Genomic DNA, 26,103 nt, shown 5'->3' on the forward strand with positions numbered 1-26,103 from the left:
AAAATTGGCATGCTGGGCACAGTGCTGCATGCCTGTAATCCCAGCGGCTTGGGAGGCTAAGGCAGGAGGATCGCGAGAAATAAAAGTGCATACCAGGCCTGTGTAATACCGCTGCATATTGCTGATATGGCTATTTCATTGCAATGCATTTGTGTGTATGTGTGGTTCTGGGAATCAAACCCAGGGACTCACTCTTGCTAGCAGATATTCTGTCACTGAGCCATATTCCTCGTCCCCATACAGTGCACTTTTTTATGTGAGCATTAGTACAAAATTGGACTTCTTCTAGAGGCAGCCTTATTGCTTAGATTCATCAAAATAATAACTTCCTAGATTGTAATGATAACAGGTTACACTGAGACGTGTTGTTTTTCTGCTTACTACTGAACTATAAATAAGGTAAGATTGTTTTATAAGAAGTTAGTAACTTCCTGACATAGTGCTTTATGTTTCCTGTTAACCAGTATTTGGAATGACATAAAGCTGTTTGAATCATGACTGCCTTCTTAAGCTCCCATATTAGAAGCTAACATTCAGCCCAAATCATTTGAATTGCATCTAACCAGATATAACATATAGTGGCCAGCCTTCTTAGCAGCCCTTGGACTTTTAACTACAGCTACTAGAATCTGCATAGAGGTGAACTTTTAACTGGATCCACATCAGGGGGGTTGAAACTGATGCTTTATGATGGTGGTATGATATCTGACTTGAGCTAGTGTTTAAGCCTGTGTCTCACTTGAGTAAATTTCAGCAAACCTAGATTGCCTATTGACACACTGCAATGATCTCCCTATGCTGCTGTCCCTGGGGAATCCCCTGTCCTTAATGTACTTCAGTGGTCTTAATTTAGTTGTGCTATTAATGTGATAACTGATGATCCTTTTAAAGTTGCAGTATTTCTTAGGATAATGATTGGGATTTAATGTCTGTTCTTTACTTTTGTTTTCTGAGTCAGATGCTCACACAGTTTTACCATGATTGGGAGAGTCTAGCTAGAAATAAAACAGAACATTTGCTTCTTTGTATTCTGGAGGCCTGCAAGCATTATGTAAATTCTGCTTTCTCTTTATAATTCCTGCTCCATCTCAAGTATACCTGGTTTTGGACTCTGTTTTGTAATTTCAGTGTTCACATTTGAAACACAAAAAAGTGTGTGGACCCACAAATCATTCTAGTGTGAGGATTCCTGAGATCCGTGATGTGCTTAAGAATCACTTGGGGAAGCGGGACTCTGGGCACAGTGGCACACCCCTGCCTATAATCCCTGTAATCCCTGATGGAGACTGAGGCAGGTGGATTGAGAGTTCAGAGCCAACCTCAGCAAAAAGCAAGGCACTAAGCAACTCAGTGAGACCCTGCCTCTAAATAAAATACAAAACAGGGCTCGGATGTGGCTCAATGGTCAAGGGCCCGAGTTCAATCCCTAGTATTTCTCCCCCACAACCTCCCCCCCCTCAAAAAAAAAATCACCTAGGGAGCTTATTGAAAATGTAGATTCTTGGGTCTGTTCTGAGGATGGTACCTCAGAGTTTGCATGCTTAACAAGTGTTCAGGCAATTTTAGGGTGAATGGTGAAGAAAACACTCTTGAGGATTCTAGAGTTCTAGACTAACTGGAATAAAGACAAGTAAGCGTCCTTCAGACCTGAGCGCTGACGTAGCATAATGAGTGTTAAAAGAGTATAAAAGAGAATTTCAAGTTTATGGTCCCAATTATATTTTATTTTTGAATATTTATTTTTTTAGTTGCACTTGGACACAATACCTTTATTTTATTTATTTATTTCTATGTGGTGCTGAGGATCAAACCCAGTTCCTTGAATGTGCTAGACAAATGCTCTACTTGTAAGCCACAACCCCAGACCCTAGGGTCCCAATTTTATTATCCTGTTTAAATTTGTATCTGATAATTTAGTGACGTTTCTTATCTGTTAATTAATCTTATTGGTTTCCCTTTTGTTACAGAGAAAAGTGGTAAAGAATCTACCTCACTGGGAATGTCATCCTTACCAACTTCAGATGGATTGAACCATCCAGCCCCTTCTTCAGGACGGAGTCCTGAGATTGGCAATCCTACGAGTCTTGCTCGCTCTGTCTCTGCTTCGGTCTGCCCTACCAAGCCCAGTGACCCAGATAGCATCGAACCTAAAGCTGTGAAGGCTTTGAAAGCTTCAGCTGAATTCCAGATAAACTCCCAAAAAAGAGAACATCTTCCTCTGCAAGATTTTTCTGGTCCTGCTTCCTCTACAGACCAGTGTCCAGCTATGCCTTTGCATAATTCATCAGAAGAAGCAGTTGTTGCAGATAATCTGGAGAAATCTGCTGAAAGAAGCACCCAGGGCCTCAAATGTTGTCTCCACACAAGACAGGAAGCTAGTTTATGTGTCACAGCTACAAGGATGCATGAGTCACAGGTGGCTGTAGGTGAAAAGAGTCGGCCTCCAGAAAATCAGAACCTGAGTCAAGAAAGTGGCTTTCAGCCTCACGAAGAACCAGAGAACGAACCACATGAAGCTGTACAGCATGATGCTCCACGTGACCAAGAACATCTTTGTGACATGAGGGACCTTCATGAACTTCCTGAAGAGAGGCAGCAGGACCAACAAGAAATATCTTTGGAAACTACAGTGAAAGGAGATGGGCTACAGCAGAGTGTGGATCTTCAAAGTACAAAAGAAAGTTTCCTACTTTCAGGACGCTTTGGCTGCACAGATTCAGAAACGCTTATGGAAATAGATGTAGTCGAACAGTCCCTAGTTGCTGTACTTAACTCAGCAGGCAGCCCCGAGAGCATTGGTGCATGTGACCTCCCTTCAGGTAACCCCCTGATGGAAGTAGAAACATCAAAATGTAACCCCTTGCCGGGAAGTCTCAATAATTCTGTTTCCACTCAGGATTTACAGCCCCGAGAAAGCAGTGCTGAAAGGTCTGGGACAAACAACGAATGTAGCAGCTACCCCCACTCTCTGAGTCTCTGTGGCAGTTGCGAGCCCTCTGTGGAGTCAGCAGAAGAGTCTTGTTCATCTGTAACAGCAGCCTTGAAAGAGCTTCATGAACTTTTAGTCATTAGTAATAAGCCAGCTTCTGAGAGTGTGTCTGAAGAAGTTGTCTGTCAATCAGAAAAAGGAGCCAAGAGCCAAACAGGTATTAAGGGCTTTTCAGAAAGATGGACACAAAATGAGCATCTGAGCCACAGTGAACAGTGTTCACAAGTCTCCTTTTATCAGGCCAGGTCTGTATCAGCCAAGATGGAAAACTTGGGCACTGTCCCTGGAACTGGAATCGAAGGTGTAGGAAATACTAACTTCAGGGGTCCAGGTGATAGCCTGTTGGCTGACAAGGAAAGTGTCCCCAAATCTAGGGAGTCAGGAAGTGAGAGCAGCTGTGTCACTGTACCCTCAGCTGAATCATCTAATCAGTTACACTGTACTTTAGGTGCAGAAATTTCATCCAAACTTGTAGCAGGAGAGGAGGATGCACTCAGTCAGACTTCTGAGCAAACTTCGCCATCCAGTTTCATTTTGGTTAAAGACTTGGGTCAGGGCAGACAGAATCCAATAACAGCCAGACCTGAAACCAGAGAAAATGTCTGCCCTGAAGCTGCAAGGCCGTTTCTCGAATTAGAGCCACTTACCAGCCATCCATCGAGTCCCTCCATTCTTCCACCATTAGTCTTTCCTGCCACAGATATTGACCGGATTCTCCGCGCGGGCTTTACTCTGCAGGAAGCTCTCGGGGCTCTGCATCGAGTCGGTGGAAATGCAGACCTTGCACTTCTTGTTTTGCTAGCAAAGAACATTGTAGTTCCTACATAACTATGGGAAGGTGGGCTAGCCCGTACTCCATTCCCTTAACCGAAGCTCCCGATACACACACACCATACACACACACGCAGTACATGTAGAGACCTGCAAGCAGAATGTTGAGCCAGATTTTTTTTTTAAAGATTTTTTTCGGCCAAAGTAATTTATGATCTCTTGTCTGATGAATTTGTCTATATTACTTGTTAAAATTTGGGCCTTTTTAAATGTATTGGCAGAATGTGCATACAAAAGCTTTTTATTCTCTGAAGATGATGTATTCTGGAATAAAATGGAGGTTTTGTGTATAGCATACCATTTTAGAATGAGAGTGAATGCTTTGAAAAGCAGAAGCCATGAGAACTCCCACCACCCAGGCAACAGAGACTGCCCGGCTTCATGCCGCGGCCGTGCTGTAGGCAGGGATGGCTTGTTTACTCAGTCGTCAGTGTAGAAACTTGACCACACAGTTTGGTGTTTGGAATCATACCCATTGTCTATGTGTCATGATTAACCAATTATAATAGGAAACAAATAATTCAGTTAATATTTCCTAGAGCAGTATGTTTTTATTTGTGTACTCAGGCTTTGACATTTTAATAGGGTGAGCAGAAGGGTTTGAAGCTCAGGCTGCTTTGAGCATCACAGGCTGCTGCGTGAGTTGCTTGCCAGGTATCTTACGACATTGGATGGGATATGGTGGAGGGATTAATGTTAGTGTGAAACACGGTGCTACCCAGATTTAAAAAGGGAAGGAAGAAAGACCCAATCGTAGCTCCCTTTGTAAATGTCAAGGACTGAGTGAATAGGTAAACACTGGAACTTACTAGAGATTGGGTTTGTGAGCATCTCACTGACATCTCAGCCCTTAATGACTGAGGAAGAAGGCAGATTCCACCAACAAGTTGAATGCCAGCAGCCTACTTCATTTCTAACCTGTCTTCTAGGAAGTTTAAGAGTTCGCTTTGGACTGTGATCTGAGCATAACACTGAAGAGTGATAGGTACCTTGTCTCTGGTTCATCTTGGTGTTTAGAATGGTCAGTCTGTTTGTCCTTCGTGGCAGTGAAAATAGTAATTGTAGTTTCTGACCCAAGTGGCCTTGGTAGAGTTTTCCATCCCTTTCTTTCCTCAGGAGTTTCTTTTTAAGCAAGACTTATATTTATGTTTACCATGTCAAGTTAGAGTGGGGCATAATATATAGACGTATTTATTGTGGCCTTTTTTAATATAAAGACTAGCCCTTGGAAGTCATTGTCCTGTGGGCCCCACTGTGCAATAATCCTATTGGATAGGTTTTAGGTAACTTTTCTGGAAAATAAACTGTTCTCCCAGGACCTAGCAGGAATCTGAAATCTTGGTTTTCTTGAAAAGAATTTTGAGAATGATAATCCCTGACTTCAGGTTATAGTTTGCAACTTGTTTGAACCAGAAGTTTTCAAAGAGTGATTTCTGATCTTCATGTTAAATGATTTTCTCTAAAATCTCTCTCTGAAAACTCATTCTTCCCATCAGAATTCAAGTCATTGAGCACAACCAAAATGGAGGCTCAGATCTCAGGAGCTTTTGATTAGAACTTTAATTTAGGGGTGCTTAGAGGCATTTCCCAACTCCCCATCCCAGTTTCTTTTTGCTGTGTTTGTATGTGTGCTGAGAGAGTTCAGCAGGGGGATGGCAAGTCACATACATGATCCTTTCTAAAGTGAGCAAAAGGCTGACAGAAAGAGTCATGGTTCACTGCTTTCCAGAGGGTGCCCTGAACAGCAGGTCAGCCAGTTGCCCTTAGGGTGCTCCTGTCGACAGCCGCATGTTGTGGACCCTTTGCCTGCCCTACACCAAAGATGGGAGATGCACTAGGAAACTGCTCAGAGGGTTTGTCGGCTGACTCTTCAAGCTGTGATTGTACTGAGGAGTTGGTACTATGATTGAGACAAATTCCAGCAGCAATGCAGCAGGGCCCCTTGTCTGCTTTATGGGTAGTGGTTTGGGGGTGTCTCAAGCCTATAATCCTTGGGACCTCAGGGTGGGGGGGTGGGAATTTATTGATGATAGTAGACTTCTCTCCAAAGGCCCTCTGGGAAGATTGGCTCGAAGCTTGCTTGGTGAGCCATGGCCACTGAGTTTTTACAACATGGATATTTGGGAATTACTTCCAAGTGGGATATGTAATATCAGTCTGGAAAAATATTTCATTACAGTAGCTTTTTATGTATGTATATGTATATTTATTTTTAGGGGAAAATAAAATAGACCTGTAGTCATATAGTTATTAGGAATACTATAAATGAGCTTAACCCACTTGCCAAATATCCTCCTCCCTTTTGTCATTTTTTTTCCTAGTTGCTTTTGATTTTTAAAATCTTTATCCATTTGTCTAAAAATAAAGTTGACATTGTTAGGGCCTTCGAGTGACTTCTGGAACATGCAGAGGGTATTACAGAACATTGCACTAGTGAACCTTCATTGTCCCATTTTTATTCAGTGTTTAGCATTTAAGAACTTGGAAATCAGGCACGCAGTGCACATCTGCAGTCCTAGCAGCTCAGGAGCCTGAGGCAGGAGGATTGCAAGCTTAAGGCCAGCCTGAGCAACATAGCAAGTCCCTCCCTGTCTCAAAAAGGGCTAGGGATGTAGCTCAGTAAGGGTGCCCCTGGATTTAGTCCCTAGTACCACAAAAAAAAAAAAAAAAAAAAAAAAAAAAAAAAAACCACCAACTCCAGGAATATAGAGATTCTAGATAGGCTTCTAAGAATAAGATGAAATCATTGGGCTGGACATGGTGGTGCTTGCCTGTAGTCCCAGCAACTCAGGAAGCTGAGGTACAAGGATTGCAAGTTCAAGGCTAGCCTCAGTAACTTAGCAAGGCCCTAAACAACTTAGACTGTCTGAAAAAATAAAAAAGGGCTGGGGTGTGGCTCAGTGGTTAAGTGACCCTGGGTTCAATCCCTGGTACAAAAAAAAATTCATTGTTGGCCTTCTGGTCAACAGCTGACCTAACAGCCATAAGAAGCAGTGGGTAGCTCCTTATGGGTAGCAGTGGGTAGCTCGATTCTGTGGCCAATACTTATCTCCAATGGTGGTCTCTTCACCAAAGAGCAGAGGGTTTCCCTGTAGAACTTGGCTATTTCTTGGGTTCCTGTGTGGAAGGTGCATTTGGTAACCAGACAGCTCTTCCTTGGGCTCCTCAGCAGTATGAACTGTTTCCACTTGTGCCTGTTTGGGGCTCAGCCACCCAGGAACTTCAGCCTGCAGCTTAGGTTTTAGCCAGTGACAGGTCACCAGTTGCTTGGTCAAACAAGCTGCACAGATGGTGAGCGCGTGGAACTCCCGCCAGGGGCTGTGGGTGGCTTAGTGGAGAAGCACTTGCCTGGCACCAGTGAGGCCCTGAGTTCCACCCCAGCAAAAAAGGTCACTTTTCTATCTTGCAGGCTCCTAGTCCCCACATTTTCTCCTAAAGCATTTCTCTAGCAGGGGGGTGCCTAGGAAGGACACATGAGACTGATTTCAATATTTCCAGTTCCTGTGAGAGCTGCCTGTTCTTCCCTCACCAGTTTTCTCACTTCTAGCAGAAGCCATAGAAATTTAGTTGGTTTGACTTTTCAGCTCATGTCTATAAATACATGTGTCAGCTATCATACATACAGTGATTGACAGATGTCTTACAGTTGATTTTACATAGATTAAAAACAAGCAATTTTGATATCTAGACACATTCTTCACTTATGGTGGCTTTTGCCCACCATCTGTATAATAAACTGCCTTGCAAGCAACCAGCCTGGAGAGTCACACTGTATTCTGAATGCTTTTTCCTGTAGCTGCCATGGTCCAGGGTGAGCAGGGTGACTGTGCAGCTCAGATTTCCAATCAGGGGCAAGCACCATTAGCAGCTAACCAGGCTGGGAGTGTGGCTTAACAGTAGTGCACATGAGGCCCTGGGTTCAATCCCCAGCACCAAAAAATACAAGCATATAAATAAGAAATGCCAGCTGGAATGTGCATTCTCTAGCACAAATGCCAAAAAGGCCAAAATTTCTCATTTGAGATTGGTGACAGTGTGGTCTGCAGCTGAAATAGAAATACAGTTATCACAAGTTTTTATCCTAGAAGATGAACATACTTCTTACTGGTCTGTAAAAGAGAAATGGCTTTGTTCCCCTGAGAATAATGCCAATATCTCTTAACAAAGTCAACTCAAAACCTGTTGTTGAGAATTAGAGGTGAAGTCTAGGTTCAAGTTTTATACTCTGTAGAGAATCCTAGGAGCTCATGGAATAAACTGAAGAACTTAGGACGGCCTTTTGATGTACTTGCTTTTCCTTTGTGCCTTAGTTTCTCCAAATAGCAGCAGTATCAAGTTTTGGTGGGGAATAAAAGTGGGAATATCTCGGGAATCCAATGTTTTGAAAGAAGCCCTCCTGGGGATGGAGGGCACAATGTGGTTTTCTGGCTCACCATCATCACTGGGTTTCCTGGATAGGAAGGTTGCTACGTAGGTTTTTACATCAGGCATACCAAAAGCACTTCCTAGAAGTTTTTTGTTGTACCATCAAATCATACATGTTGGAAAGAAAGTTGGCTACTCCCTTCAAGCCTATGCAATCAGGTTGAACCAGAATTTATTCCTACTTGATTCATCAAACACCAAATGCCCACATGCCAGGCACTGATGAACTTGGGTGACTAAAACAGATGGGAATACCCTACCCTTGTGAAGCTTTTGGTAGGGAGACACAAAGCAAATTTTAGCTTCAAAAGCAAGACGTATCTTTTGTTTAATAGCATGCTTTTTTATTTTAAAAGTCAGCTGGTTCCAATTCAGTCAACTGAGGGGAAAGCTCATAGTGGAATCAGATGCTGTGAACCTAGAATTACTCTTTAAATTTTTATGTTAAGAGCAAAATCAGGAAGAAAAAGGTGACATCTGTTAGAAATAACCTGAAGTCAGGTTAGCATGCTGAAGGTAGGTGGGCAGGACTGAAGTCAGTTTGTGAAAGGTGACCCTGTGTGTGCACCTCTTCCTTCTGCCCAGACCTCCTTCCATGCCGAAGTGCCCTCCCTCACCCCTTGAGTGCGGCTGCTCTGGAGTACTGACCATCTGGGCTCCCAGGAGTGAGCACAGTGCTATTTTAAAGCAGCCAAGTGCCACATGTGAAAATGGGAATCTAGAACAGAAAGTGTAGCAAGCGATGGTTTGGGACCGGGTGGCAGGGAGGATTAATATACAGAAGGATTCAGGACCGCTCTGTCAAAGAGACATTCTCTAACCCAGTATTTAAAATGGCACAATATATGTTGTAGTCCTGAAGCATAGAGGTAGAATTTCTGAATCTTAAGCTCTTGGTGACTTCTGAGGTTTACAGCTAGGAAACATTCCCAAGGGTTTATTGGTTACCAATCCAGATCCTCGAGCTATACAACAGGAGAGGGTCCCGCTGATAAGTTTTAGGACACCATCTTATGGAAGGAACCCTGTCAAGGAGATGTCCCTGGGCGTAAGCATTAGAGAATGTTTCTTCTACCTAAAGAAGTTACTGTGTAGATGATGGGGAGGTGGTACAGAACACTAGATGAGGAGCCGTTCACAGAACTGTTTCTCTAAACCATGCAAAGGTTTTCCTTAGCTACAGGGAGGAACTGTGCTGGGGCATTTTTTTTTTTTCCTGGGAAAATGCATCTAAGGGAGATGATTTTCTTTACAAGAGTTTGTTTTACCTTGAAGGAACACATCTGTAGCCTACTGGGTGGACCTGCATTTCATGCCAGAGCTAGTCAGATTGGTTTGTCCGCTCCTTAGCCAGACCATTGACTCCTTCCTTAAAGCCCCACAGATTTTGAGTTGATGTTCCCCATCCCAGACATGATCATCTGACTGCTTAGATTTCTGTTCTCACTGCCCTGATCATCCTTTTGAGGTAATCCTGGTGATCCACTCAGCAACTCAACACGTTGACTGAATTTGCCTTGTCACTGTGTACCTATCATGAAAAATAATTTCTGTGTTTTTATTCCACATCTCGTCTTCGTGGCAAGTTGGGCTAATGGTCTTTGCACTCAGGAAGGAGTCGTTTACCAGTTTATAGCCATATTTGGCAAGCTGTAGTAAAACGAAAACCCTTCTTTCCCTTATTCTTGCAGTTGCTCATATATTGCAAGATGTTTTTTTTTTTTTTTTTTTTTTTTTTTTTTTTTTTAAAGAGAGAGTGAGAGAGGAGAGAGAGAGAGAGAGAGAGAGAGAGGATTTTTAATGTTTATTTTTTAGTTCTCGGCGGACACAACATCTTTGTTGGTATGTGGTGCTGAGGATCGAACCCGGGCCGCACGCATGCCAGGCGAGCGCGCTACCGCTTGAGCCACATCCCCAGCCCAAGATGTTTTGACTTTTCTTTGAGCTTTGAGACTACTGCATCTTAAGAACTAGGCTGGCAAGACAGGTTGCCAGTGGCTCGCTCACTCCCAAATGCTTTGGTTTTGAGAGTTAGGAAAACTCTTGAGAACTTAAGGGAACCAAACTCAGGAATCCCAAAGTCAGTTGCGTTGTGCCATTTAGGGTTTAGGGCTGAACATAGGATCTGTCTGCAGCTGAGTGAAATAGATGCCTTTGAGTTTGAATTTTTGTCACATACTGAAATGTAAGTCAGCCCTAAATAATCAAAACACTTTATTTTCTTTTTTAATAGGAACTTTCTGAAGAAAAAAGTGGTGTGTAAAAACATTTGATATTTAAGACAATAAAGTTTTTATCATAAGAGTTTTTGTTGGATCAATTTCTTTTAAATTGAGGTGGTGACTTCACTTTTGTCCTTGTCTCTGTGTCCCTGCCCCTTATACCCAGGCACTGTAATTTGTGACTGTGTGCCTGAACACAGAAGAAATGAGCAGCCCAGAGCCACCTTCTGATACAAAAGACATGCCCTCTGTATCCCTGGGTGTGGTGACTGAGATGTGTCTGGAGCCAGGCTGCTGGGTGTGAGCTCCAGCTTGTTGCTTGCTAGGAGTGACTGGGAAGTTGCCTGACTTTCTGTGCCTCAGTTTCCTGACTGTAAGCCAAAGGCTCTTCAGGGTGGTGCTGGGATCAAAGAAGTGAATGCATGTAAAGTGCTGAGAATAGCACCCAGAGAGCTCCTTAGATGTGAGGAGTGTCATTCAGAGTGTTAACCTCAGGATTTGGAGGATGCTAAGCTGACATCTCAGAGGTTGGATAGCTGTCTAGTCGTGTGCCCTGGGGAGGGGCCTCCTGGTGCAGGCAGGCAGTGTCCTAAGCTAGCTGCCAGGATCGGCCCTCTTCAGCATGTGGCTTCCCAGTCTCCGTGGACATGACCACCCAGCTGATGTGCCAGGGAAGGAGATGCGGTGTGGACCAGGCCTGGAAGTGGTGAGCATGGCCTCCCCACCCATAATTCACGGGCTGCAACTCGGTCACGTGGCTATACCAGACTGCAAGGCCCTGTGATGTGTGATCTACTTTTGTGCCCAGAAGACCAGGAGTAGTTTGGTGGTCAGGTAGTAGTCCTTCAGTTTCTCCTCACTCACAGACCACACATACCATTTCCCCAAAGGACGTGGCCCTATGTTTAGTCCTGGCATCCCACTGACAAGTCACAGTCACCAGTGGTGCCCTATCCTCTCCTTCGGGTCTTGATTGCGACTCCTATGGTCTGACAAACAACTCGGGTAACTTAACCTGATCTTTCCCTATAGACAGTGATGGAGCAGGGACTGCAGTAGCAAATCCTACTAGGAAACGAGAATCAGGAAATTCAACTGTCACTGGCCCCTGGCCCCAGCAATTAGAAATCACACTGGAAAGGCATTATGAAGAGCTTTAAGATTCTGATTATTGGGCTGGGGCTTCAGCTCAGTGGTAGAGCGCTTGTCTTGCATGCGTGAGACGTTGGGTTCGATCCCCAGTACCACATAAAAATAAACGAAGATATTGTGTCCATCTACAACTAAAAAAAAAAAAAATGTAAGCTGGTGCACATCTAGGGGCCGGACGGTCTCCAGAGGCTTGGAAGGTTTGGTGGTTTCTTTGACAAAACAATTTATTTACTCAGTAAGTTTTGGAATTTTTGCTTTGAGTCCATTCTGCGTGGTGGTAACCACACCTGTAATAACCGTACCTGTGATGCCAGTGATCCTTCCAGCCTGATTCATTGCTGGCTCTCTGCCATTCTGCTCTCAATGGCACCTGCCTCAAGTTCATCTGAAATATATTTCGGGAAACTTTAAACTTTAATAAGATTTTTGCTATAGGGCTGTGTCTTACTGGGCTTTGGTATTCAAAGGCTTATTTCAAACTTCTCTCTTACCTGAAGTATAGAAAAAGGAAATTGTGTGTGTGTGTGTGTGTGTGTGTGCGCGCGCGCGTGTGTGTTTCTGGTGATCAAATCCAGGGCCTCACACATGGCTAGGTAAGCATTCTACCACTGAGCTGTACACACAGCCCAAATTTTTTTTAAACTAGGGATGTTTTACCACTGAGCCACATCCCTAGCCCTTTTTATTTTTATTTTGAGACAGGATCTTGCTAAGTTGCTTAGGACCTCACTAAATTGCTGAGACTGGCTTTGAGCTTGTGATCCTCCATGAGCCACAACACCTGGCTCAATTTCTTTTTTTTTTTTTTTTAAATATTTATTTTCTAGTTCTTGGCGGACACAACATCTTTGTTGGTATGTGGTGCTGAGGATCGAACCCGGGCCGCACGCATGCCAGGCGAGCGCGCTACCGCTTGAGCCACATCCCCAGCCCTCAATTTCCTTTTTAACAACCAAACCAGTATCATATTTTATTTTTAAATTTTTTTGTGTGTGTGCTGGGGATTGAACCCAGGGCCTTATGCATGCAAGGCAAGCACTCTACCAACTGAGCTATACCTCTAGCCCTATTTAAAAATTTTTTTAAATGTAAAGTGCATTTATTTAAAAAAAAATACAAAGTAAACTATAAGTCTGTCTTTGTTTAAGGCCTTTCCCGGGTTCTCTTTTACCTAAATCAGGTGTTCTTTACTTGCAACCCTAGGCAGGCAGGAGGCAAGATGCCTTCTGGGGTAGAGCTGGGTGCTGGGAACACGGTCCCCCCGGAGAACAGCAGCTTAGGCAGTGCCTGGCCCCAGCCTACAGCTCCTGGGAGCACAATATCACATTTTAGATGTCTGTACTAGTTAAGGTGGGCTGCTAGAACAAACCCACCCCAAATATCAGTAGCCTAACCAGTAGAGCCTTGCTTCTCCTTCACCAACAGTCCAGCTGGCCCTGGTCAGGAGAGTGGGAAGGAAGGGCAGCATCCTCCACGCTGCCATTCAGCAGCCAGGCTTGCAGCAGCTATGCCATTTCTCTCATTGAACTGGAGATGATGGGGGAGAGAAGCGAAGCTCCGGGGTCTTTATGGGCCAGACCTGGAAATGGTGCTTTCATTTCTCACACAAATCAGCAAACAGACCAAACAGACCTGGCCTCAGCCAGCGGAAGGAGAAGCTGGGAAATGTGGACTTGCTGGTGTCCGATAAGAAGAGATGGAGCTGACCGGGTGTCAGGGTGCACACCTGACATCCCAGCAGCTCGGGAGGCTGGGACAGGAGGATTGTAAGTTCAAAGTCAGCCTCAGCAATTTAGTGAGGCCCTAAGCAACTCAGTGAGACCCTGTCTCTAAATAAAATACAAAATAGGGCTGGGGGTGAGGCTCAGAGGTTGTGTGCCCCTGAGTTCAATCCCTGGTACCAAAAAAAAAAAAAAATCTAAATCTCAAGATATATAGCAAGACGAACTACCTCCATCTTTCAGGAAGGGCTAAATTGTTGTGGGTACTGTTTACTGGTTCAGAGCTGGTCGTGTGCTAACAGGATTAACCAATCACCAATCCTTGACTAGGGAGTTTGTCCTAGAACAACAGAGCTAGTGTGGCTTGGCTCCTCCTAGAAAGTCACTAACAGCCAAATTTTCTCTGCCCAGCCCCAGATATATGAAACCAAAGTGCGCTGAGCCCGCAGTACTGCATCACCCAGCCCGTGCCTCCTGCATCAGACCTGTCCTGAATCCTGTCGGCTCCACCTGAAAATATATTAGCAGTCTGGTCATTTCTACAAGCCTGGTCCCAGGTACCCTCCCCGCTGTCCTGGACTTTTGGGACAGGTCTCCTCTCTCCACCTGCATTTTGGGTTCTGTTAGATTAGGGCCTCTCCTCAAAACCCCCAGTGGGCTCCCATCTCACTCAAGGCACAAGCCAGTCCTCTCAATGCCGCCAAGGCCCCTATTCACCTCTCTGCCTCACCTCCTGCCCCCCTCCCACCCGCTCCAAGCCACCCCAGCTCCAGGACACCATGCCTACTCCACCACGGGCCTTGGAATTGCTGGTCCTCAGCCTGGAACGCTCTTTACCAGGTGCCTTCACGGCTTTCTCAGGACTTCCTGGTCTCCAGTGTCACTCCTTGAGGCCTTCTCCTGCTACTCAATCTAAAATTGTGGCCACCTTCACTTCCGACGCCACTTCCCTTCTCTGCACCAACTGCCACCTGGCATTCTCTGCATGGCACCCACGACTCTCTTCCCCACTTCTCTTCTTGTCAGCGCCAGGCCAGGCGCACGCAAGTAATCCCAGTGCTCAGGAGGCTGAGGCAGGAGGATCACCGACCTCAGTAACTTAGTGAGCCCTAAGCAATTCAGTGAGATTCAGTCTCTACATAAAAAATAATGCCAGGCGGGCATGGTGCACACACCTGTAATCCCAGTAGCTCTGCAGGCTGCCGCAGGAGGATCGCAAGTTCAAACCCAGCCTCAGCAATTTAGGGAGGTTCTCAGCATCTCAGTAAGACCTTGTCTCTAAATAAAACACAAAAAAGGTCTGGGGATGGGGCTCAGTGGTTAAGCACCCTTGGGTTTAACCCCTTAATACCAAAGAAAAAAGAATGTAAGGTCCAGGAGGGGGGGTCCTTTCCACCACTCCATCCTCAGTGCCCAGGAACCGTGCTTTGTGCAAAGGAGCCACTTAAGTGTGTTTTGAGTAAATAAATCCACGAACACCATTATACTACCACCGTTTCCTCATTTCAAAGGCCATAACGGGTTGTGCCACCGGTGGCGTGGCATGGCTAATGGCAGAACTGTGACTGGAACCTGGCCAGGTCGGTGAGGTCAGTTTGCAGGTGTAGAGATTCCAACCCTTGAGGAGTGCTGCCTTCGAGTTTGGTTGATTTAAAAGACAGACGGGGGACATACGAAGGTTAGTAAGTGTGCAGGCTTCCATGGGAGATAGCATTTTTAAAAATTTATTTATTTATTAGTACTAGAGATTGAACTCAGGGGTGTTCTACCACTTAAGCCCATCCCCAGCCTTTTTTATTTTATTTTGAGACAGGGTCTCACTAAGTTGCTTAAGGCCTTGCTAAGTTGCTGAGGCTGGTCTTGAACTTGTGATCCTCCTACCTCAGCCTCCTGAGATACTGGGATTACAGGCATGTGCCCAGCAGGGTTTTTAAAAAAAATTATACGACCATTTAGGACCACAGTACCTCTCTGCTAATGGTTGTGAAGATGGTGATCAGAGTCCCTCACCCATTGTCTCCCTGGAGTAGAAAGGCCCCATCTGGGGCAAAGAGAAGCAACCTTACATTTGTTCTCAATTCTCTTTCTGATCTTTTACTTCCGTGGCCAACTCAAATTTTTCTGTATCCCAAGAATTAAAAACTCATCAGCAGGCTGGGGGACAGGTAGTCAGTGGTAAAGTTCATGTTTATCAGCCCTGAGGTCCTAGGTTCCATCCCCAGCACGGTACCCCCGTCCCCCAAAAAGAGAAAAAAATCATCAGGAGATATTCATCTCACGAACATTTAGTCACATGTGCCTGACACTGAGTTGGCACTGTGGGCACAGCACAGAGCCAGGGTGGTATCCCCAGGGAGCTGGCATCGTAACAGCCTCTGGAGAGCCTCGTTGAGCAAAACAATGAATGCCAGGTAGTGGAAAAGGGGACTTAGTTGACTGATGCTGGGAGGGACTCAAGGTCACCAAGAAACAAGCCTTCTGAGGAGATAAAGTTTAAACTGAGCGCTGACTGATGGGCAGGCTCCTGCCAGGTGAGGGCTTAGGGTATATTAGGTTAGGCAGAAGGAATAAAGAGGTCCGACTCTCTCTTTCTTTATGAAGTACTGTGAGTTGAACCCAGGGCCCCAGGCAGGCTGGGCAAGCACTCTACCACTGACCCTCATCCCTAGTCCTTTTTGTTTTTTTTATTTTGAGACCAGGCCTCTCTAAATTGCTGAGTCTGCTCTGGGACTTACAATCCTGCCTCAGCCTCCTGAGTCCCTGGGATTACAGGTGTGCACAGTCCAAATTGAGGAAATGGATCACAACAAAGGTTTATATCTTATGCACGTCGTAGCCCAAGGCAGGCGCCTGGTCCTGGCTGGTGGGCAGCTCTCCTCCAGGCAGTGATTCAGGGAACAAGGCTCCTCCCTCTTGTGAATCTGACCTCCCTTTGGCTTCTTCCCACCTGATGGAAGATGGGACAGCAGGGAAGAGGGGCGTCCACTCAGGCTGGGATCATTTATTGCTGACCGTGTTCCACTGGAGAGGACTTTCTCGCACAGCCATGTCTGCTGCCAAGGGGACTGGGAAATGTCATCCAGCATCGTACCTGGTCGGGGTGCTACTGCTGTACCAAGTACGGACTTGGGCAAACAGCTACAGACCTTGGCCACGCTTGGGAAGAACATTCTCAGCAAAGGCCCTCAGGTGTGAACAGACTAATATGTTTATCAGAAGGTTTTTTCGGGTGACCACGTATCAGCAGAGAGATCAGGAGATGAGTCAGTGGAGGGAGGCTAGATCAGCCACCGTGGCCTTGGAGGCCAGAGAAGATGTGGCTTTTGTTTTTGTCTGTTTTCAGTAGTGGGTATTGAGCCCAGGGATGCTCGACCACGGAGCTGCCTCACCAGTCTTTCGGTGTTTGATTTTGAGATAGGGTGGTGCCAGCCATCCTCCTGCTTCAGCTGCCCAAGTATCTGGCATGCACCACCACGCCCAACAGGGTTTTTAAAAATTATTAATAAATCTAAAGTTGCCACACCCAGTGCAAGCAAGACTTTTATTCCAAATTCTGTGACAGGAAGTTATTGGGGACAGCTGATGTCCCAATTTTTAGCAGCTCATCATGCTGACTAGATGAAAATGGGAAAGACCTGGGCATTTCTTTATTTATTTGGTGCCAGGGATTGAACTCAGGGGCACTCTCAGGGGCACTTGACCACTGAGCCTCACCCCCAGCCCTACTTTGTATTTTATTTAGAGACAGGGTCTCGCTTGCCGAGGCTGGCCTTTGAACTTGCTATCCTCCTGCCTCAGCCTCTTGAGCCGCTGGGATTACAGGTGTGCGCCATTGTGTCCAGCAGAACTGGATGTTTAACGCTTTAAAATGCAATGGCCAAGCCCAATGTGATGGCGCACACCTGTAATTCCAGCCGTTCAGGAGACTGAGGCAGGAGGATCGCAAGTGCAAGGCCAGGTTCAGCAACGTGGTGAGACCCTGTCTCAAAATAAAAAATATAAAGGGCTGAGTATGGCACACACCTGAAATCCTCCTAACTCAGGAAGAAATTAGAAGAGTTTGTGAGACCCTGTCTTCAGATTTAAAAAAATAAAAAGGGCTGGGGATGTGGCTTAGTGATTAAGCAGCCCTGAGTTCAATCCCCAGTACCAAAAATAAGATAAAGTAAAATAGCCTAGATTCCAACCGTCTTGCTTTGGTTTACCGTAGAGTGTCTGCGCTCAGGTGCTGGGGATAGGTTTGAGACCTCAGATGGCTGTGGTTATAACAACCAGCCTCCCTTGTCTTCTCTCCAGTGGGGATGAAACAGCTTCCCAAGTCTGGTTGCCAAGCAAGTGTTCCCTCCTTCCTCTACAAGCACAAATATATATTTGCCTTGAGTTGCGAGAAAAGGGGGGAATCAGTTCCTTTCCTCCATGTTTTTTTTTTTTTTTTTTTTTTGGTTACTGGGGATGGAACCCAAGGCCTCACACCCTAGACAAAACTCTATCACCAAATTACACCCCGGTCACCCCCATTTAAAAAAAAAAATTCTGTCCAATGACTTTTTAGGGGTGTGGCAGGATGAAGCTGCCAGAATTTTCTTCCCCTGTTTTTTCTTCTCTGGGGTAGTACACGTACATCTTTGGAAAGAAGAATAAAGAGACCTAGTGCCCCTCTCTGAGGTCTTTCCTCACCTGATGGCATTTAGCACTATGAGACTTGGGGAAGACAATATTTAAAAACAAAAAACAAGAATAAACAAGAACAAAATCATTTTTCTGTGTCACTGATTTGGGAACTACTGACGGTGACTTGCCTGAGGCCCTGTCATGAATCAGCAGAAGCTTTTGATTCTTGATGCCTTTGACTCAGAGTCTCATGCGTGTCCCATGTGACTGGTGAACTCTTGTGCAAGAAATGAATGGGCTTCAAGTTGAAGGTTAAGTGACTCCCAGCGCAGGGCGGATAGGCACCTTGTGCTTTTCAGTTGCCCTCTTTGTGACAAACAGGATGGATCCTGAGTGTCTGAACTCTACACATGGAACAATTATCTGCACATGAACGCAAACTTGGCCTCTTTTCCTTCCCTGTAAGAAGTCTGTCGGACTAAAATGTGCTTTTCTTCTGCCACACACTCACATATCTGTGCAAACCTTAGAGAGCCGGGAGGCAGGGAGACTGAAGGTTCCTCCCAATGTTGTTAAAAGTTGAATGGGGAGCTGGGTTCGGTGGCACACACCTGTAATCCCAGCATCTTTGGAGGCTGAGGCAGGAGGATGGTGAGTTCAAAGCCAACATCAGCAAAAGTGAGGTGCTAAGCAACTCAGTGAGACCCTGTCTCTAAATAAAATAAGTGTCCCCGAGTTCAATCTCTGGTACCCCCGTCCCCCCCAAAAAAAAATTTGAATGGGACCATCTCCCAATGTATGCAGATGAAAACAATATGGCAGAGATGTCACTTCCTCTGGGTGTGGTGGCACAGAGACCAGGTAGAAACCCCAGGTATATAACCAAGAAATAAAAATACCTGCTGAATCTGCCACAGACAGCCAATAGAAAGCCAATCATAGGAATGTTTTGCTTGGCAGAAGGTGGCTTGATTTGCAGCAGAGAAGGATCACAAAGCTTGCTTCGACTTTGGGCTGAGTGGGTCCTCATGAGCCAGGGCTACTGCATCTGGCAGACTGGGATGTGCAGGCCCAGCCAGGATGGAGAGGGAAGGGAAGTACACTTCCACAAACACCTTTAGACACCTGGCTACTTCTTTTGTCTTTCAAAGTAATTTGTCCTTTGCCCTCAATCTTTCCTCTGCCTACCTAGGAACTACAGCCTTAATTTCCACCTGTCCTTATTCTGCCTTCTGCCCAGCTCCACAGAGCCATCTTTTATTTTCCTGAATTCAGTCTGAAGAAGAATTATTTATTATTATTTTGGTGCTGGGGATCAAACCCAGGGCCTTGTGCATGGGAGGCCAGCACTCTACTAATGGAGCTATATCCCAGCCCTAAGAATTACTTATTCTTACATAAGAATAAGTAATTTTGTTACTACAGAGACTTTGATTCTTTCCATAAAGGTTAGCCTGAGCCCCCAGGGCTGCCTCCTAGAATAGTCTGTAAAAATGTAAAGGCCCAGAAAAGCAGAGGAATGTTTTCTGGAGCCAATGCCTGGGTTGCTGTCTGGGCTCCACCAACTGTGGTATGATTGCAGGCAAATGACTTAACTCCCGGCCCTCAACTTCTTCATGTGTACAAGAGGGGCCACAGGAGGCGATGGGAGCCCAGTGTACTTGGCGCACGCCAGCCCTCATCACTGGTGGTATTGGCAACTCTGTCCTCGCCCAGAAGTGGTAAGAATGCAGCAATCCCAGCTTCCTAAGAAGAGCTTCTCTTTCCTTTTCCCAAGCTTATTTTGTCCCCTTCTCCAGTCACATAAAAAACAAAATAACTGCCAGGTGCGGTGGCACAAGCCTGCAATACCAGTGACTCAGGGCTGAGGCAGGAGGATCACAAATTCAAGGCCAGCATCAGCACTTTAGCAAAGCCCTAAGCAACTTAGAGCCTGTCACAAAAAAAAACCTGGGTTCAACCCCCAGTCTCACAAAAACAAACCATCACCACTTTGGGTTTCTTCCTTGGAAAACTAAGAAATGGGGAATCTTTTGCATGTATGTGGGGCAGGGCCCCTCTTGGATGACCTGTGGGATGTTTGCTGGGGTAACTTGTAGGGATAAGACAGCCTGAGAAGGGACAAGGAAAGACTGGGGAGCCAGATCTCAGAACTGGGCTAAGAATTAAAGAGGAGACTAATGAATGTGTGAGGACATATCTATTTGGGAACCAAATGAGAGAACTGAGCCAGGTAGGAGACTGAGAATTCCTAAGTGTAGATTTGGTGAATTTTGGGATGGGATGGAGGTAGGGATGCGGGAGCGGAGGCTCTCCAGATAGTGGGTCTGAAAAAGTGGGATCTGGGTAGGAAGGGCCTTAGACCTGGAGGGGAAGTTAAGAGGGTGTATTTTGGAGGTGGAGAGGGTCACCAGGAACCTGGAGCAACTTGAAGGTTAGGGCTCTCCTTGAGCATGAGCGACTAGGAAGTGGCCACCTGATGGGGCCCAGGTGGCCTGGGTTCTGGAGGCAGGGCCAAGGTAGGGTGCTGGGGCCTTTGTCTGCTGGCTGAGGGGTCCCAGGGGCCTGGGTCTGAGCACTGAGGAGGCCCAGGGGGACTCTGGTGGGGTCTGCTGGCTGAGGGGTCCTGGGCTCAGCTGGGTCTTCGGGTACAGGTGGTCTGTGGGCAGGGTTCCCAGGCAAGGTGGGTCTGGGCCCAGGTGGGTCTGTGGACCAGGGTCCAGGGCTGCTAGGAGGGTCTATGGCTGGGGTCTTGGGCTCCCAGATGGTGGGTAGGCAGAGGTATATCTCTGGGCTGGGGTCCCAGGCCCAGGTGGGTTTGTAGGCAGGGGTCCCTGGGCACAGATGGTTCTGGGACCCAGGAAGGTCTCTAGGTGGGGATCCCGGGGCACAGTTAGGTCTTTATGTGGGAGTCCCTGGGCAGAGGTGGGTCTGGGACCCTGGTGGATCTGTAGGTGGGGTTCCTGGGCCCAGGTGGGTCTGTAGGTGGGGTCCCTGGGCCCAGGTGGGTCTGTAGGTGGGGGTCCCTGGGCCCAGGTGGGTCTGTAGGTGGGGTCCCTGGGCCCAAGCAGGTCTGGGGGCGGGGGTCCCTGGGCCCAGGTGGGTCTGTAGGTGGGGGTCCCTGGGCCCAGGTGGGTCTGTAGGTGGGGTCCCTGGGCGCAGGTGGGTCTGTAGGTGGGGGTCCTTGGGCGCAGGTGGGTCTGTAGGTGGGGGTCCCTGGGCACAGGCGGGTCTGGGGCCCAGGCGGGTCTTGGGGCGAGGTCCCTGGGCGCAGGTGGGTCTGTAGGTGGGGTCCTGGGCACAGGCGGGTCTGGGGCCCAGGTGCGGGTGTGGGCGGGGTCCCTGGGCCGCCGTGGGTCCGCCGCCGTCCGGGCCCGCGTGCGCCGCCGCCGCCCAGGCGCCGCCCCGCCTGACATCAGTTCCTGCCGCCGCCGCCGCCGCCGCCGCGCACCGCCCGCGGCCTCCTTCCCCGCCGGCCGCTCCGGAGCCGCCGGGCCGCGGCGGAGCGAGGGCCCGGGCGAGGCGAGGGCCGGGCGGCGGGCGCCGGGCCCCGCGGCCGGCACGACGGAGCCCCCGCACGGCCGGCGGCAGCGGTTGGCGGCAGCCCCGGGCCCGCGGCGCGGGAAGCGGCGGCGGGGCGGCGGCGGCGGCGGCGGCGGCGCCATGGAGCCGCGGGAGGTGAAGGACCGGATCCTGGAGAACATCTCGCTGTCGGTGAAGAAGGTGAGCGCGGCCGCCGCCGGGCCGCAGGGCTGGGGCGGCGGCCGCGGAGCCGCGGAGCCTGAGCCGCCGCGTCCCGTCCCTGCACCGGCGGCGGGTCCCCGCACCCCGGGCCGGTCCAGCCAGGGCCCCTCGGCGGGGCCGGGTGCTGCGGGGCACCTGTCAAGGGCACGCGTCGGGGCCATCCCAGGAAAGAAGGTGGAGTTCATCCTGCGACCCTCGGGCCGCCGGAGTGGGTGTCCCCTGTTTATGACTGATCCCTGGGTCACCTGGTCAGCCCCGAATCTGGGAGCTGGGGACGACCTGGTGGGGACAAGACTCACTAGTTATCTCACCACTTCAGGGAACCAGACAAGGGGACTCGTGAAACCACCCTGTGTGTGAATAACTGCTCCATCCCACTGACATTCCTCAGAAAGTGACCCGGGCCAGCAGTTTTCCCTTCCTAAAGACAAGTGTGGCTTAAAAAGAAAAGTAGACCCCAGATAATCTTGCAAAAAGCCCACGGGTGGGCTGGTCCAATGAACTTTTATTTTGTTGTCCTGAGCTTTGCGAATGCAATGGGGTCTCGGTTGGTCTTGCCCACTGGGAGGGTCTTGCCGCCGGTGCAGGAGGAGCAAGGACTTTGTTAAAAAGCAGAGCATCTTTTTTTTTAAAATTATTATTATTGATTTTAAAAAAATGACAGCGGAATGTATTGCGATTCTTATTACACATATACAGCACAAAGTAGTGCATCTGTCACAACAGAAAAGACTGCCGACCTTTCCAGTCTAATCTGGGCCAACTATGGCTCCAGGAAGGCCAACAATTTTGTTTTTAAACTTCAAAAAAATACTTGGGGAAAGTCCTAGACAGAGAGGTGGTAGACATGGGCACCAACCATGTAAAACATGGATCATTTGAAGGCAGAGATCCACTCTTTACATCCAGCTATTGTTCGTGAAGGAGTTGGGTGTGCTTTTTCAAGATGCTTAGAAATTATGTGTTTGTCCAGGCACATTTTATTGAGCTGTAATGCATCCCAGAAAATATAAATTGCTCACTAGAAACTGGAAACTCATCCCTGGGTGCATCCCAACCCAAGGCCCATCTAGCATCACAGTTGAGAACAAGAATTCTAGAGTCCTGCTCCTGGGGAATTGAATCCTCACCCTGACAATTAGTAACCCATAACCTTAACCTCTCCCTGACTCAGTTTCTCATCTGTTAACACAGGAATAAAATTAGTTGTTGTGAAGATTTAATAGAAGTATGAGAGCGTCTAGCATGGTGCTGGTACTTTTCTGTTTGTGGTAGAACCAGCTCTGCTTCTTCAAGGTCTGAGGCGCCTCTCGCCCTCCAGATTGTTATGTAACCCATTTGTACTTGGTAGCACTTCCTCCGTGTGCTTGTTTCAGACAACTGCCATAGGATTCCTGCATCCTGAAGTGTGTGTGGTTTTCTGAATCAGGGTATCTGCTTCTAATGGGAATCAGTTCAGCTTCAGCATCAGACATAGCAGGCTAGCAGTCTGCAGGTCAGATTTGTCCTCGAATACCAGTCTCACCTGATTTGTCATACAGCACCCTGAGAGTTGCTTTGCCTTTGTTCCACTTCTGCCACCAGTAAAATGGTCTTATGGGTTTTTGTTGTTGGTGGTTTGTCTTTGGTACTGAGGATTGAACCCAGGGGCCCTCTACCACTGAGCCACATCCCCAGCCCTTTTTGTTTTATTTTGAAACAAGGTCTCATTAAATTGCTGAGGGTCTTGCTGAATGCTGAGATTGGCCTTGAACTTTTGATTCTCCTGCCTCAGCTTCTCAAACTGGGAGTACATTACTGCTTCTTTTTAAAGGATGTTGCAGGAAGAAAATGAGATGTATATTTCTGCAAAAAAATGTTGTGTTGGGGCTGGGGATATAACTCAGTGGTAGAGCACTTGCTTAGCATGAGCAAGGCCTGCCGGGGGTTCAATTCCCAGCACCACAAAAAAAAAAAAAAAAAAAAAAGAAAGAAAGAAAAAAGAAAGGTGTGTTATGTATTATTGTGTTTATAGAGTATTTTCGAATTTTTTTTTTTTTTTTGGTGCCAGGGATTAAACCCAGGGGTGCTTAACCACCAAGCCACATCCCCATCCCTTTTTTATATTTATTAGAGACAGGGTTTCTCTGAGTTGCTGAGAACCTGCTAAGTTGCTGAGGCTGGGTTTGAACCCACGATCCTCCTGCCTTAGCCTCCTGAGTCACTAGGATTACAGGCATGTGTCACCATGCCGGGACATTTTCAAACTTTTTATCGTAAAGTGCATATGGAGGCTGGGGTTGTGGCTCAGTGGAAGAGTGCTGGTCTAGCTGCACAAGGCACTGGGTTCGATCCTCTGCACCACATAAATGTAAAATAAAGATATTATACCCACCTAAAACTTAAGAATAAACATTTTTAAAAAAAGAAAAGTACATATAGAGAAGTACAGAGAGCCTAAAAGAACAGCTTAGTATGTTCTCACACTCACATATCTGACCCCTAGGACTAGAAACAATGTGACCATCGTCCCAGAAGTCCCTCCACCCCAAGAAGCTGTGTCCTCAAGTGCTCCCCCAGCCCAAGCAGTTGAGTTCAGCAATTTTCCCTCCCTCCCTCCCTCCCTTCCTTCCTTCCTTCCTTCCTTCCTTCCTTCCTCTTATCTTATTATCAGTAGTCTTATTATCACTATCAGTAGTAGTTGGTAGTAGTAGTAGTATTGGTACTGGGGATTTAACCCAGGGATGCTTTACCATTGAACTACATCCCCAGCCCATTTTTATTTGGAGACAACCCCAAGTTGCTGGGGTTACAGTTGAGTGCCATTGTGCCCAGCTGAGTTCCACTGTTGTCATACCTAGATTTTGTGATGAGCAGCACATACTCTAGCACCCAAGAGGTGACATAGCTGTTATCCTACCTGAATTTCAGGGAACCATGTTCTTGGATGGACATAGGATTTGGGGGCTATTAGAGTCAGACAGTCAGCAGGACGGAACAAACCCCATGGTTCCACGGTTCTGGGCAGGGAGCAAGTAGCAGAGGCTAACAAAGCCTGTGGTTGCTGAGTTGTTAATAGAGAAGCATCCCAGCAGGGATGATGTTGGCATTTTGTTTCTTTTCTTTCTTTATTTGATATTTATTAATAATTTATTAACTTTTGGTACCCGGGATTGAACCCAGGAGCTCTTTACCCCTGAGTTACATCCCCAGCCACCATTATGCCTTGGGAGCAGTTTTCCGTGTGTGTCACACTATGCTTTTTTTTTTTTAATACTTTTTTAAGTTGTCAATGGACCTTTATTTTATTTATTTACACGCAGTGCTGAGAATTAACCCAGGGCCTCCCACGTGCTAGGCAAGTGCTCTCCCCCTGAGCCCCAGCCCCACACTATGCTTCCTATAAGCTTTTTCTTGAAAGACCAGATGGTAAATATTTGGGGACATGGGGTCTTTGTTGAACCATCTCCTCTCTTTTGCCCTTGGAACTCAAAAGCAACCGCCATGCAGGGCGTGGCTGTGTTCCAGTAAACCTTTATTTACCAAAATAGACCTCAGGCTGTTTTGGCCCACAGGCAGTATTTTTAGGTATTTTTATTTACACACGTGTGCACCCAAAAAAGTCCTCACTGAGGCCGGCGCAGGGTCACCTTCTGGCTTGTGGTTGACCTGATCCGACGCACTTCATATCAGGCTTGTGGAGTGGACGTGGACACTGAGTTCTGTCCCATGGTCCTGTGTTCAGTTATTTAAAACACTGCTGAGCTCCTTCCCTCTGTCCCCAGGCCACTCGCTGTGGAGGCAGATAAGGTCTCTGCCCTCATGGAAGTGACATTCTTGTAGGAGATGAGAAATAAATGAAGGGATGGACAAACAGGATTTCAGACTGTGGCAATACACAGGCGTCACACAGACCTCGTGACAGGGCCTGGGCAGGGAAGTCTGTGGAGGAGGTGACCAGGGAGCACTCCCCAAAACAGTGACATTGCCATCCCAAGGAACCTTGGTCAGGTGCAGAGAAGGGACATTATCTAAGAAAATAGGTAGTGAGGTGGCCACGCCTGTCATCCCAGAGGCTCAGGAGGCTGAGGCAGGAGGATGGCGAGTTCACAGCCAGCCCCAGCAAATTAGCCAGTTCCTAAGCAACTTAGGAAGACCCTGCCTCAAAATAAAATATAAGAAGGGTTGGGATGTGACTCCGTGGTTGGGGGCTCCTGGGTTCAATCCCTAGTATCAAAGAACAAAACAACAGCAAAAAAAAACTCGCCTCAGAAGCACCTAGAGGAACAGGAACCGGCCCTGTTCCCCTCCCCTTAAGCAGGAGAAATGAGTCCTGCAGTGGTCAACCAGAAGTGACTTGTTCAGGTCCTCCTGGGTCAGGTACCTTAGGCTCTATTTCCGGCAGACGTGCCTCGTGGAGCAGGGGGCT

The 26,103-nt window shown here is 47.3% G+C and overlaps 2 protein-coding genes across 13 annotated transcripts in view; both read left to right on the forward strand.

Moving 5' to 3' along the window:
* The window catches only part of Ddi2 (DDI proteasomal shuttling factor 2), a 44,914-nt gene extending 34,365 nt beyond the window's left edge, over window positions 1-10,549 (forward strand). For 7 of the 9 annotated variants that reach the window (XM_078025347.1, XM_078025346.1, XM_078025348.1 and 4 more), the window contains one exon: window positions 1,968-10,549. In XM_078025347.1, coding sequence (XP_077881473.1) covers window positions 1,968-3,817 — 1,850 coding nt within the window. In that variant the 3' untranslated portion in view covers window positions 3,818-10,549. The remainder of the gene's footprint in view (window positions 1-1,967) is intronic. The other 2 variants (XM_078025350.1, XM_078025351.1) reach the window with 1 other exon arrangement.
* Window positions 10,550-21,531: 10,982 nt separating this feature from the next.
* Window positions 21,532-26,103, forward strand: part of Plekhm2 (pleckstrin homology and RUN domain containing M2) — a 36,309-nt gene continuing 31,737 nt past the window's right edge. For all 4 annotated transcript variants that reach the window (XR_013427464.1, XR_013427465.1, XM_078025352.1 and 1 more), the window contains exon 1: window positions 21,532-21,674. Coding sequence is in view for 2 of the 4 variants with exons in the window: in XM_078025352.1 (XP_077881478.1) it covers window positions 21,615-21,674 (60 nt within the window). In the remaining 2 variants the exon portion in view is untranslated. The remainder of the gene's footprint in view (window positions 21,675-26,103) is intronic.

Source organism: Ictidomys tridecemlineatus, chromosome 11 (genome assembly GCF_052094955.1).
Source record: "Ictidomys tridecemlineatus isolate mIctTri1 chromosome 11, mIctTri1.hap1, whole genome shotgun sequence".
Classification (NCBI taxonomy): Eukaryota; Metazoa; Chordata; class Mammalia; order Rodentia; family Sciuridae; genus Ictidomys; species Ictidomys tridecemlineatus.